This window comes from Podarcis tiliguerta (assembly GCF_965153285.1).
Source record: "Podarcis tiliguerta genome assembly, chromosome: 12".
NCBI classification, from domain to species: domain Eukaryota; kingdom Metazoa; phylum Chordata; class Lepidosauria; order Squamata; family Lacertidae; genus Podarcis; species Podarcis tiliguerta.
Genome location: NC_139545.1, coordinates 57,841,633 through 57,855,854, shown reverse-complemented (window position 1 = coordinate 57,855,854; position 14,222 = coordinate 57,841,633). Strand labels below are relative to the sequence as shown.

Genomic DNA, 14,222 nt, shown 5'->3' with positions numbered 1-14,222 from the left:
AGATCGTGATCTACTGGTAGATCACTGGACGTCTGTGGTCCAGTGATCACAGGTAGATCATTGGTTCCCCCCAAAAAGCTGATCAACTGTGGCTCCCCTAAAAAAAGCTCAACATTTTTACATTTTTCCTCCACCCTGAAAAAACTCAACAACTTTTACCTGAACCCCCAAAAAGGGGGTAGATCACTGCCAGTTTTTAACTCTGTGAGTAGATCGCAGTCGCTTGGGAGTTGGCCACCCCTGCTTTAGCTGAGATTCCTGCACTGAAGCGGGTTGGACTAGATGACCCTCAGGGTTCCTTCCAGCTCTACAGTTCTATGAGTCTGTGATTCTATGCATGTACCCTTTGCCTTCCCTTCCAATTCTACTCCGATTTACAGGCACAGACGCTCTACCTGGCCTACCTCACAGGGTTGTTGTTGTGATGGGGGGCTTATTGAGGACGGGGGAGGACCACGTCTGCCAACTTGTGCTCCTTGGAGGAGGAAAGGGGGGGTATCAATGCAATGCATCAAAGGCATGGATATTTGCTTTTGCTTTTGCTGAGATTCCTGCATTGCAGCGGGTTGGACTGGATGACAAGGTGCCCCGTGATATTCTTGTAAAGAAGCTGGTGAAATGCGGTCTTGACCATGCTACCACTCAGTGGATTTGTAACTGGCTGACTGACCGGACCCAAAGGGTGCTCATCAATGGTTCCTCTTCATCCTGGAGAAGAGTGACTAGTGGGGTGCCACAGGGTTCTGTCTTGGGCCCGGTCTTATTCAACATCTTTATCAACGACTTGGATGATGGACTCAAGGGCATCCTGATCAAATTTGCAGATGACACCAAACTGGGAGGGGCGGCTAACACCCCAGAGGACAGGATCACACTTCAAAACGACCTTGACAGATTAGAGAACTGGGCCAAAACAAACAAGATGAATTTTAACAGGGAGAAATGTAAAGTATTGCACTTGGGCAAAAAAAATGAGAGGCACAAATACAAGATGGGTGACACCTGGCTTGAGAGCAGTACATGTGAAAAGGATCTAGGAGTCTTCGTTGACCACAAACTTGACATGAGCCAACAGTGTGACGCGGCAGCTAAAAAAGCCAATGCAATTCTGGGCTGCATCAATAGGAGTATAGCATCTAGATCAAGGGAAGTAATAGTGCCACTGTATTCTGCTCTGGTCAGACCTCACCTGGAGTACTGTGTCCAGTTCTGGGCACCACAGTTCAAGAAGGACACTGACAAACTGGAACGTGTCCAGAGGAGGGCAACCAAAATGGTCAAAGGCCTGGAAACGATGCCTTATGAGGAACGGCTAAGGGAGCTGGGCATGTTTAGCCTGGAGAAGAGGAGGTTAAGGGGTGATATGATAGCCATGTTCAAAGATATAAAAGGATGTCACCTAGAGGAGGGAGAAAGGTTGTTTTCTGCTGCTCCAGAGAAGCGGACACGGAGCAATGGATCCAAACTACAAGAAAGAAGATTCCACCTAAACATGAGGAAGAACTTCCTGACAGTAAGAGCTGTTTGACAGTGGGATTTGCTGCCAAGGAGTGTGGTGGAGTCTCCTTCTTTGGAGGTCTTTAAGCAGAGGCTTGACAACCATATGTCAGGAGTGCTCTGATGGTGTTTCCTGCTTGGCAGGGGGTTGGACTCGATGGCCCTTGTGGTCTCTTCCAACTCTATGATTCTATGATTCTATGACCCTCGGGGAGCCCTTTCCCAGGATTCCTGCTTCTGCGCTGGGGCATCTCGAGCCAGGCGCTCCTCCGGCCTCTGGGTGGCGCTGCCGCGCGCCCTGGAGGCGGCGAACTCGGCCTGCGCCCGCGCGCATGCGTGCTCTGCGCGAAGAAGGCCCTTCTCGCTTCGGGGACCAGTTGGCTGGGGAGGGGGCGCGCATGCGCAGTGGCTTCACCTAGCGGGCGCCGGCCATGGCTGAGTGGACTCCTGCCCAGGTGAGAGGAGTTAACCCTGCGCTGCCCGGGTGGGAAGAAGGGGAGGGGCCTTTAAAAGACACCCCCCCGGCTGGTCACCATTTAAAAGTGGGGGGAGAGGGGAGGAGGAACTGCAAAATATTTCCCCAGGTGTTTTTTTGGGGGGGGGCACTGGAGCCCAGATTGCTTTGGGGGGCTGCCCCCCTCACTGCATCCTTTTGGGGGGGGTCCACAGGTGCCAGCATGAATAAAATATTGGGGGGGGGGTCCAAGCAAGCCCCGCCCTGCATAATCGATCACACACACACCATTTGAATGGCAATGGCCATCATCTTTTTTGAGGGGGGCTGGTACCCTCAAATATTTTATTATGGGGGGGGCAAAGAGAGCTAAGCCCCCTAGGAATTGGCTTCATGCAAGGAGGGGGGCTGGTTGGTGTTCTGAGGTGGGGAGGGGTGAAAGGGAGGCAAGGAACCACCTTCTCCCCCCTTCTTGGCTGATCATGTATTTTGGGGTCCAGGGGGGGCTGAGGTTTGAGAGAAAGGCGAGGTTTCAGCCTTTCGGCCCCAGGACTTACCTATTTTTATTCGCTCTTTTGCACTGATCTCCCACCTTTTTCTCTTCCCTACACAAACACACAGAGCTCATGGGGGTGGCCGTGGTTCTCCCCACTTTTTATCCCCACAACAGCCCTGCGAGGTAGGTCTGGCCAAGAGAAGCAGCAAATGGCTCCTAAGGTCACAGACAGCGAGCTGCACAGCCAAATCAGGGGAGGATTGGAACCCGGGTCTTCCCTACCCTAGCCATTGCACCACACTGCCTCTCCTGTGGTGGGCATATCCCCCCTCCCCCCCAAAAACAGTGTTTCTCTTCATGACAACACTGTGACCCCCGAGGTCACATCTGGTGAGGTACACAACCAAAGTGGGGTGATTTGAACCCAGATCCTAGTCAGACACTCTCTCCACTACTCCACCACTGGCTCTCTCATCTCCCCAGAGAATATACAGCCCTGAATCTAGTCTGCTTGCTCATGTGAAAAACCTGGTCCCTCTTTTGGCCAATGCTCAACTGATAAACTATTAAAATACCATAAATTGGGCTTGCCGATCAGAAGGTCGGCGGTTCGAATCCCCGCAACGGGGTGAGCTCCCGTTGCTCGGTCCCTGCTCCTGCCAACCTAGCAGTTCAAAGGCACTTTGAAGTGCAAGTAGATAAATAGGTACCGCTCCGGCGGGAAGGTAAACGGCGATTCCGTGCGCTGCTCTGGTTCCCCAGAAGTGCCTTAGTCCTGCTGGCCACATGACCCGGAAAAACTGTCTGCGGACAAACGCTGGCTCCCTCGGCCAATAAAGCGAGATGAGCACTGAAACCCCAGAGTCATCTGTGACTGGACTTAGGGGTCCTTTACCTTTTTTAAAAAATAAATAAATAAATAAATAAAAGATCTATAGACATAGAGAGTATATAGAGCACGGCGCAGGTATTCTGGTCAAACAGGACATTAACTTCAGAAGCAATATTATTATATTGCGGAGAAAAATTAGCAATAATCTAAGATATACAAAAAGTTAAAATGATCAATAGATTAAAGCTGGCTTCCACTTTCTTAATGCCAAAAGAAAATCGTTCTTAGCTGGTGCCCAAAAAGACTACAGTGAAGGTGCCTGACTGGCGACTAGAAGCAGGGAGTTCCAAAGATCAAGTTTTTGCAAATGCTGACAAAACGTTGCCGTTGGCAGTTTTCCGTGCCAAGCAGATGTCACAGTGATTCTGGCGCCATGGAAAGCCCCCCTCTGCCTCGTCTTGCCTCTGTGTCTCCATGGTCTGGTCTCCCCCTTCCTCCTGACACTCTGTCTTTCCTCTTCCTTCTTCCTTTTCCCTCCCTCTCGCCTCTCTTTCTCCATCTGCCCCCCACTCCTTCGCGAGCCCCTTGCTCTGGTCTGACCCCCTTCTTGCCCGCAGGCTTGGGAATGGGAGGTGGAGCCGCAACACCTGGCCTCCTTCCAGCCGCCGGCCCTCTTTGACCAAGCCGCCGAGAGGGAGATCTACCCGACGGCTGAGATCTCGCTCTGGACCGTCGTGGCTGCCATCCAAGCCGTGGAGAGGAAGGTGGACTCCTATTCTACGCGGCTCCTCAACCTGGAAGGCCGGACGGCCACAGCCGAGAAGAAGATCTTCGAGTGCGAGAAGACTGAGCTGGAGTTCAGCAACCACGTGGCCGCCCTGGGGACCCTCATCCAGGAGTACGGCCTGCTCCAGAGGAGGCTGGAGAACATGGAGAACCTGCTCAAGAACCGGAACTTCTGGATCCTGAGGCTCCCCTTGGGACCAAAGGGAGAAATCCCCAAGGTAAGAAAGAAATATGAAAGAAAGGAGCTTACCAGGTAGGTTCAGAAAAGGGCCACCAAGGGGATAGTACTGTTTTGGGGGGACAGGAGGCGTGGTGTGGAGGACTCCCTGGTCCTGAATGGGGTAACGTGCCTCTGAAGGACAGGTGTGCAGCCTGGGAGTCATTCTGGACTCACAGCCATCCATGGAGGCGCAGGTCAGTTCTGTGTCCTGGGCAGCTGTCTGCCAGCTCCATCTGGTATACAGGATGAGACCCTCCCTGCCCGCGGACTGTCTCGCCAGAGTGGCGCATCCTCTGGTTATCTCCCGCTTGGACCACTGCCATGCGCTCTATGTGGGGCTACCTTTGAAGGTGACCCGGAAACTGCAACTAATCCAGAATGCGGCAGCTAGACTGGTGACTGGGAGTGGCCGCAGAGACCACATAACCCCGGTCTTGAAAGACCTTCATTGGCTCCCGGTACGTTTCCGAGCACAATTCAAAGTGTTGCTGCTGACCTTGAAAGCCGTAAACAGCCTCGGTCCAGTAGACCTGAAGGAGCGTTTCCACCCCCATTGTTCTGCCCGGACACTGAAATCCAGCTCTGAGAGCCTTCTGGTGGTTCCCTTGCTGTGAGAAGCCAAGTTACAGGGAACCAGGCAGAGGACCTTCTTAGTAGTGGCACCTGCCCTGTGGAAAGCCCTCCCATCACAATGTCAAGGAAATAAACAGCTATCTGACTTTTAGAAGACATCTGAAGGCAGCCCTGTTTGGGGAAGCTTTTAATGTTTGATTTTGTCACTTTTTTATTATTAATATTCTGTTGGGAGCTGCCCAGAGTGGCTGGGGAAACCCAGCCAGACTGGGGTATAAATAATAAATTGTTGTTATTATTATAGAACAAGACACCTATGAATCAAAGAATCCTAGAAAGGTAGATTTGGAAGGGACCACAAGGGTCGTCTAGTACAACCCCCTGCAATCCAGGAATCTTTGGTCCCTGGCATGTGTGCTGTTGTCCCAGGAGCTCAGGTTTCCACTCGCAAAAGACTTGCCAGCAAAGAGAGCCACTCTCAACCCCGCCATGCCCCAAACAGCAGGCCCAGGGGAGGGAGGGAGGCCCGTCCAGGAATTTTTATTCATTAAAAGTGCATCACAGACAATAATCACTTTAACCACTAGATTAACCAACAAAAGCCTTAGTTTTTGAAGTGCCACATGGGTATAATTTGTCCGCTGGATAGCTCTCCTTCCGGTTGGTGTCGGACTGGAAGAGGCAGCTAAAAATATTTTAACCAGCTATTGTAGCCTGCCTCTGCAGAATGAGTGCGGTGAACAGAACAGGTCTACCTGATGGACCCCTTTGGGCTGCCTGTGTGCTGATGGACACATGGAGGTGCTATGTTGCTCTGTTTTCTGTGTCATAAAGTTTATATACTGCTTGATGGTTAAAAAGAAACAAACAAGCCACCCTCAAAGCAGTTTACAAAAAAGGCAAAACAATAAAACTATCACTAAGAAAAATTAACGACAACAATTTACAGCGTTTGACGAGTTGAAATAGCAACAGACTGAAAACAGGTCAAGACTCCCATCAGGGTAGGATGGTCTAAGCAGAAATGTTTCTAGAGGCACCGAAAAACATGCAGCGAAGGCGCCAGCCTGATGTCTGTGTTGCTATTACTATTATTATTATTGCTGTTGTTAGAATTTATTACCCGCCCTTCGCCCCCAGGTCCCAGGACAGGTCACAACAATTTAAAAGCATCATTAATGTTGGAACACAATATTAAACACGGTGTAAGAAGAATCGCAAAAGCAAGGTGGGTCCTGAAAACATACACCTGAAGGGTCAGAGGCTACGGTCAAGGGGTGTGTCTCGAGCATCCACCGAAAGCTGTACTATGAAGGCACCAGATGCACCTCTGGGGAGGGAGTTCCACAGCGTAGGGGCTGCTACAGAGAAGGCCCTCTCTGTTCTTCTGGGCCACCCCAAAGAGAGCACCCCCCCCCCAGATTTGGCACCCAAGAGGGTCTGTAGGGAAGGAGGCGATCTTTCAGGTATTCCAGGTGTTCTGCCCTCCCTGCTGGGAGCAGCACTGCCTCTGCATGCCAGTACAGTGGTGCCTCGCAAGACGAAAAGAATCCGTTCCGCGAGTCTCTTCGTCTTGCGGTTTTTTTCGTCTTGCGAAGCAACCCCATTAGCGGATTAGCGCTATTAGCGGCTATTAAAGGCTTAAGGGATTAGCGGATTAGCTGCTAAAAGGCTATTAGCGGCTTAGATCAGCTGATAAGCAGCTTAGATCAGCTGTTAGGCGGCTTAGCCATCAGCTGTCAAGCGGCTTAGCTAACAGCTGTTAAGCGGTTTAGGGGCTTGGGAAAAAGGGGGGGGAGGGGAAAAAACCCCCAGGAATCGCAAGACATTTTCATCTTGCGAAGCAAGCCCATAGCAAATTCGTTCTGCAAAGCACCTCCAAAACGGAAAACCCTTTCGTCTAGCGGGTTTTCCGTCTTGCGAGGCATTCGTCTTGCGGGGCACCACTGTATCTGGAAACCACAGGAGGGGAGAGGGCTCTCCTGCACGGATCCTGCTTATGGACTACCTGTGTGAGAACAGGATGCTGGAGTGTGTGGGCCAGTGGCCTCATCCAACAGGGCTCTTTTCATCTTCTTACGATGGCAGCTGTGATGGAGGCCTTGCTCAGCATTTCTGAGTCACGGGTGGCTCTGATTTTAGGTTCCCGTGACCTTTGATGACGACGCAGCAAACTTCGCCCCCCAGGAGTGGGCCAGTTTGGAAGACTGGCAGAAGGAACTCTACCGGAATATTACCAAGGGGACATACGAACCGCTGGTCTCCCTGGGTAAGTGGCTGGCATTTCTTTCTCTTTCCTTTTTCTTTGTAAAGTTCTTTATTTCGTTTCATTTCCTAACATTCACAAAACAGAGAGAACAAGTCGTGGCAATGGACGGATATTAAGAGATGAAAAATAAAGCCCCGTTTAGGGAAGTTTTTTATGTTTGATGTTTTATCGTGTTTTTACTCTTCTGCTTATTTATACCCAGGGTGGCTGGGGCATAAATAATAAAATTATTATTATTATTAACTACAAAATAGGCACGTAGCATGCGCAGAGCTTTGCATGGGTTAAAATAACCCAGGTCCAAGTAAAGTCTATCAACATTATCAGAGCATCAAACATAGTTCCAGATTTGCTAGGCTTGTGTCTTGAAAATGATGGTTCTGCATGTGTCATAAAAGAACGCCAAATCCAGGGAAAAGTGCCTGGAGGTTCTAGTCCTTGTCGAAATCTCAAATTCTCCGTGATGGCTCCGTTGCAGAGTGAGTGTTGCCAAACGCCTAATGTTAGGATTTTGGGTTGCTCTCCACTGAATTGCAATTACTGTTTGTGCTGCCCAGATCATATGCAAGACGAGTTCTTTGGACAAGAGGCTGGCATTCCTTAGAAAAAGGAATGGAGCTGCCGGGTTTGTTGTCCGTCAGATTTCCCCTCAGTGAACAGTGACTTTCAGCACCTGCTTTCTGATCTGCTTCCCCAAACAGACTCTGCCATTTCCAAAGCTGACATCCTCCCACCGATGGGACAAGCGGAGCCTCCCCGTGCCGCGGATCACGAATTTCTGGGGGGGAAGGGCTTTCCTGCAGAGCCCAGAGCAGGTGAGTCGAATTTGGAAGGTGGGCGATAAAGATTTGCCATTCTGGCTAAAGCGTCTGTCCTGCTCTGTCACTTGCGGACGGCACAGAAAGGTGGGGGGGGGGGACAAACTGAACGGGAATGAAATATGCAAACAGTGAGTGTAGGGCTAAAGTGCTGCTGGGCCGCATGCGGGTCTGCTGGGGCTCACACCTGCTCAGAAGGTACATTCCCCAAAGTTAAATCCTTGGATCCTAATCCCAGAAGTGAGAGGCCTGGCGGACATATTCAGGGGTGAGGAAAGGAGGTGCACATCTTCTGTGGCCAGGTGCTGAAATCCGATCTGGGCCTTCAAAGGAAAACAAAGCCCATGCATAAATCTAGCCAGCATCTTGGTCAGTTTTCCACCAGCGTTGCTGCTTGTCTCTGAAACATGCAAGTGTTCTGCATCCGTTTCAATGCGCCTGTTGCTCTCGTTGCCAGAAGCGGATCCCTTGCCTTCCAAGGAGGACCTCTTGACCTGGATTAAGCAGGAAGAGCTTCCCGGGAGAGGGAAATGGGACCTGGAGCGAGAGATCCCCCCAGTTCTCAGCTATGGTGAGTGTGCCTGGCATTAGATATGATTCCCGCATTGCCCTTGGGGTGACTTCTGTGATTCTGTGCCCTGAAAGGCAGGGATCTGGTTTCCAGGTTATCCTGTTGTTTCAATTTAAAAAAAAAATATCCCTCCTTGTTTACGTAATATCTAAATTATGTCTGCGCCTCTTTCCATATTAACTGCATTGTAGCCGCTTTCTTAATCAGAGGAATTCCGGTGCTGCTTTAGATCAGCTGTTTCCAAGCATCCTGATGCCCTCCGGACGTGTTGGCTGCAACTTCCAGCGGCTCAGCCTTCCCTTCTCCTCCCCTCTTCCTCTGGGCTGGGAGGAAGACTTTGCACTGAGTTTCACTTCCGCGCTGCTTTGTCGTGTTGTCAAAGGGCCTTAAAACAAACTGCGGTTAGTTTCAAAAGGCAGAGTGACATCACCAGGGCTTGACCTTGGCTTGTTTTGAAACGGACCAGGGTTTAACCCTGCCTGCTTCCCAGGTCACAGCAGGCCAAATATTCTGTGAAACCGAAAGGACAAGCTGGCAAAGTCCTTCTTCCCAGTCACGTGGGGAAAAGGAGGAGGGAGGGGAACTGCCAGCCCAAGGCTTTGCTCAGGCTCATTCCAGCTCCTGCTGGCCGTTCTGTGCCAAGGCTTAGCAGGAAATGCAAACGGACCGGGCTTCTGGGTTCTCGATTCTCCAGGCAGACAAGGATGTTGTGGATCTTCTTCAATTAACCACACCAATCGTGGCATTTAAGGAAACATCATGGGGCCACAGCGGCAGCCTTTGGGGCACCCAGAAAAGTGGAGTCCACATGCCTGTGAATTTCACATGCTTCTCTAGAAGCCGTCACTCGCCTTAGCTTAACATGCGCATAGAAATTAAGTCACATTCCCAGAGGAAAAGCAGGCCTGCGTTGTCAAATCTGGGCGCTCAGTTCAGCAGGAACAAGATGCCCTAACTCTTGCTGAGCCAGTTCAAGGCTGAGTTTTTCCTGCACAAACCTTCCTAACACAGATTCTCCACCCAATCGGATTCTTCACACAATCTCGTTTTATGCAATCTCTTTTTGCATCTCTTCACACGCAGGCTGCCTAGAATTCTCACCACCGGGTAATAATAATAATAACAACAACAATTATTTTATTATTTGTATACCGCCCATCTGACTTGGTTTCCCGAGCCGCTCTGGACAGCTCCCAACAGAATATTAAATACACAATAAAACAATCAAACTTTACAAACTTCCCTAAAGAGGTCTTTTGCTATCACATGCTGGCGAGATCATTTTAACTGGAGATGCTGCAGAGACCTTTTTCATGAAAACCTGGGCATAACCACTAAGTTATAGCCCTCCCCCCCCAAAAAAAACTATTATTGTTAAGCAAACGGGGTGTTCACTAAAACCTCTTGAGCTCCCTCCAAAATATTTCCGATATTTAATAATAATAATAATAATAATTTATTTGTACCCCACCCATCTGGCTGGGTTGCTCCAGCCACTCTGGACGGCTCCCAATCAAGTGTTAAAAACAGTACAGCATTAAAAATTAAAAACTTCCCTGAACAGGGCTGCCTTCAGATGTCTTGTAAATAGAAGATAGCTGCTTATTTCCTTCACATCTGAAGGGAGGGTGTTCCACAGGGAGGGCGCCACCACCGAGAAGGCCCTCTGCCTGGTTCCCTGTAACCTCACTTCTCACAGGGAGGGAACTGCCAGAAGGCCCTCGGAGCTGGACCTCAGTGTCTGGGCTGAACGATGGGGGTGGAGACGCTCCTTCAGGTATACAGGACCGAGGCCGTTTAGCGCATAGTCAGTCTCTGTAACTCTCTCCCACAGGAGACTTTGATAGCCACCAACTTGGAGGGCTTTAAAAAATGGATTAAACAGATTCGTGGGGGAGAAGAGGGCTCTCCAGGGCTACTTGCCACAATGACTGTGCTTAGCCTCTGTCGTCCTCCCCAGTTGCTGGAAACCTCAGGAGGGGAGATGGTTGGTTTTGTGTGTGAGTCCTGCTTGCAGTTTTCCCTTTGGATGGGCACTGTGAGAACAGGATGCTGGACTAGATGGGCCACTGGCCTGATCCTGCAGGCTCCCCTTTAGGTCCTTAAAGGTAAAGGTAAAGGTACCCCTGCCCGTACGGGCCAGTCTTGACAGACTCTAGGGTTGTGCGCCCATCTCACTCAAAGAGGCCAAGGGCCAGCGCTGTCCGAAGACACTTCCGGGTCACATGGCCAGTGTGACATCGCTGCTCTGGCAAGCCAGAGCCGCACACGGAAACGCCGTTTACCTTCCCGCCAGAGCGGTCCCTATTTATCTACTAGCACCCGGGAGTGCTTTCGAACTGCTAGGTTGGCAGGCGCTGGGACCGAACAACGGGAGCGCACCCCGCCGCGGGGATTCGAACCGCCGACCTTTCGATCGGCAAGCCCTAGGCGCTGAGGCTTTTACCCACAGCGCCACCCGCGTCCTTAATACTTGCCTATTCCTTTTTTTGCCTCCCCCAGATGACAGCGCTATGATCAAGCGCGAAGAGCGTAATCTGAGGGCGGCTCCCAAGCTCCCTCTGCCCGCCCAGGGGCCGCTGCTGCCTGGGATGGCCAGCGAAGACGTCTTCCAGGCCCCCAAGCTGGACGGAGGCTGTGAGAGGCAGGGCTGCCCTCAGGGGGAGAAACCGGCCCCTCCTGCACAGAGGCCCGAAGAGGAGCGCCCCCCGAGGCCGGGGGGCTGCTGCGAAGGGCCGGAGGCGGCAGCCCCTTCGGATGCCAGCCCCAAGGGAGACCCCTTTCCCTGCGGCAAGTGCCGCGACGGCCTGGCATACGAGCAGCGCTTCCCCTTGCCCCAGGGCGCCCACGCGGGGGGTGAGGAGTACAGCGAAGGCGCGACTGCTGAGCCCAGCCCGCAGCAGATCTCGGAGCCCGACGTTTCCTGCGCAGACTACAAAAGCGGCTTTGCGGACCAGGCCTTATCCCAGGCGGCGGAGAGACTCCACACCTGTTCGCTGTGCCCCAAAAGCTTCCGTCTGAAGACCAGCCTCCTGATCCACCAGCGGACACACACGGTGGGCAAGAGCGAGAGCGCCTTCGTCTGCGCCGAGTGCGGCTGCGGCTTCAGCCACCAGGGCCAGCTGACCCGGCACCAGGCAGTCCACGCCGATCGGCCGCACCAGTGCTCGGAGTGCCCCAAGGCCTTCAACCGCAAATCCAGCCTGGCGGTGCACCTGAAGACGCACCGCGAGCGGCCCCGGCCCTTCCACTGCCCGCAATGCGCCAAGACCTTCATCCGCAAGCAGCACCTCGACGACCACACCCGCACGCACACGGGCGAGAAGCCCTACCAGTGCCCCGAGTGCGAGAAGCGCTTTGCCGAGAAGTCCAAGCTGACCAACCACTACCGCATCCACACGGGCGAGCGCCCCTACCGCTGCGGGCAGTGCGACAAGCGCTTCGTCCGCGCCCACCACCTGGTCAAGCACCAGAGCAGCGTCCACCAGGCCGGCGCCAAGCCGCACGCCTGCCGCGAGTGCGGCCAGAGCTTCCCCCACGCCCAGGCCTTCATCAGCCACCAGGCCAGCCATGCCAACGGCGAGAGGCGCCACCGCTGCACCGAGTGCCTTAGGACCTTCGCCCGCCGGAAGTACCTGCTGGAGCACCAGCGCATGCACACGGGCGAGAACCCCTACGCCTGCCTCCACTGTGGGAAGCGCTTCCGCTACAAACAGTCGCTCAAGCAGCACCTGCGGCTGCACGGCGGCGAGCAGGCGCCCGCAGCACCCATGCCTGGCCCCGAGCAGGCCCTGGCACCCGGCAGCAGCAGCAACAATGCCCCACTGGAGAAATCTCTCTTCCCCACCAGCCTTTCCAGCGGGACCTGAGGGCACGCTGCAAACAGACAGTGCCCCCTCGGCCAAATGGACAAAGCCAGAATCCCGTTTGCGACCTCGAACCTCCCTTTGGCATACGTTCCCGCCGGTGGGGATGTATTTTTGCCAACCGGGGCTGAAGCTGCAGGCGGATGAGCGGCCGTCCAAGCGCTTTTGCACCCTGCTCGCCACGTTTTGTTTTCCGGAAATGCTCCGAGAGCAAGATGGAACGATTGAGAACGTCGGCCGGCACTGGCGCTTTCTGGCAGTTGCCGGAACCGTCTCAGCGTTCAGTCTTGGGCAACAGGATGCCGGAGATGTGGTTGTGTGAATTGGTCCTGTCCAGTCGTCATTCGGTCTCTGTACTGTGGGTGGAGCGAGGATGCCAATCGTTGCTCTGCGGCCTCACAGCTTCCTCTGCCTGTGGACGTCCACAGAGAGAGGCAGGTGGGCATTGTAGGCTCTCAGCTCAGATCCACGTGCCTAGCGGCCTTGGAGAAGCTGCACACTCTCTCTCCGACCAGCATGCTTTACAGGTTCCTCGTACGGATGCGCCAAAAGGGGAATGGTGCTGCGGAAAGGAGATTTGAAGAACAAGAAAAGGCAGGAATGCGGACCACAGAAGTTTGTGCATCAGGGCTGACCCATTCCAGTACCCCAAACTGCGGAGAAATAGAGTGCGAGAGGAGGCTTCTGACTGGTGGGGCATTAGAAGTAGGCCCAGGCAGCTCTGTGGGGCACGATGGACTGCAGCGGTTGTAGGGAAAGGGGGCGGTTCCACTGAGGCTGAGCAAAGCAGCTGACATGTTTCTGATTTGCCTGCCTGCCAGAACGTGAAATTGGCTCTCCTGCAAATAGTTTTGCCTGGGCACCCAGAACCAACATTAACCCGTCTGTTCCTACAAGCTTCCCTCTGGGGCGCAGGACCTGGGATCTGCTCTGCCCCATAGCTTTCCCCACATCACAGTCTACACCCCCCACCCCACCCCATGCTCCTTGATCTCCCATTTTCCTGCCTAGATCACCCTGTGCTCCAGAATCTACAACCCCGCTGGCTTTTTCTCTAGGTTTTCGGTGCGTTTCCTTCTTTTTTTAAAACAAAACACGGGCTTTGACACATCCTTTGGTTGTTTTAAGTCCTTTAAGTCTGCTCTGCTTCGGCCCCTCTGCCAATTTAGCAGGTTGCACGATTTCTGGAGCAGCCGCTGTTCGGAGTCTCTCTTTCGCTGCACGCGTTTCGTGACAAGGCAGCCTGAGCGTTCGTCGCAAGACAGAGCCCGGGGGGATTTGCAGAAGGCGAAGAAGAAACCAAAGATGTAATGAAGGAGCCGTCTTAGAGAAGGACTGGGCTGAGGTGTCCAAGAGGCCCAAATGCCAGGGCACGTCGAGACCCCTGGGCCACCTTCCATCCTGAACTTGCCCAATCTTCTGCACAGACTGCAATATATATTTAAAAGAAGCACACGGCGTTTGGGGGGGCTTGGCACTCCTGCTCAGCAGCCTCAGTGCAAAAATTGCAATTTTAACTTTTAGCTTTTTTAAAACAAAAAACGGGGGATATTAATAAAGATTTTGTATCGGTTCTTTGGATAATGGCTAAAGCTTGCGTGTTTCTGCTTTGAAAGGGGAAAGGCAATTGGAACCCTCCTTAAAACATCATACATTCCATGTAATATAAGTGGAAACACATATATTGGAAACAGCATTGGAAAACACTCTAAACCTCTGGAAACCCTTTAAAAACCAGCAGCACTTACTAGATTGCCGCCAAACTTCCTTGCTCAAACCCCAGCTCTGCACAGGCCTGCAAATTCAGTTCAAAGGCTCTGGGGTTGCTAGGTGCTGTTTA

The 14,222-nt window shown here is 52.6% G+C and overlaps 1 protein-coding gene across 1 annotated transcript; it reads left to right on the top strand.

Annotated features, from left to right (window-relative positions):
- Positions 1–1,827: 1,827 nt before the first annotated feature.
- LOC310660886 (zinc finger protein 212-like) lies at positions 1,828–13,968 on the top strand. The gene is made up of 6 exons (XM_083406362.1): positions 1,828–1,952; positions 3,897–4,283; positions 7,001–7,127; positions 7,829–7,942; positions 8,403–8,516; positions 11,019–13,968. Exons 1-6 carry the CDS (start codon positions 1,929–1,931, stop codon positions 12,383–12,385), a joined length of 2,133 nt encoding a protein of 710 aa, XP_083262488.1. The 5' UTR covers positions 1,828–1,928; the 3' UTR covers positions 12,386–13,968.
- Positions 13,969–14,222: the final 254 nt, after the last annotated feature.

Coding starts and splice junctions, on each gene's coding strand:
- LOC310660886 (XM_083406362.1), top strand. CDS start 1,929: ATGGCTGAGTGGACTCCTGCCCAG. Junction 4,284..7,000: donor CAAAGGGAGAAATCCCCAAG/GTAAGAAAGAAA, acceptor CTCTGATTTTAG/GTTCCCGTGACCTTTGATGA. Junction 7,128..7,828: donor CGAACCGCTGGTCTCCCTGG/GTAAGTGGCTGG, acceptor TTCCCCAAACAG/ACTCTGCCATTTCCAAAGCT.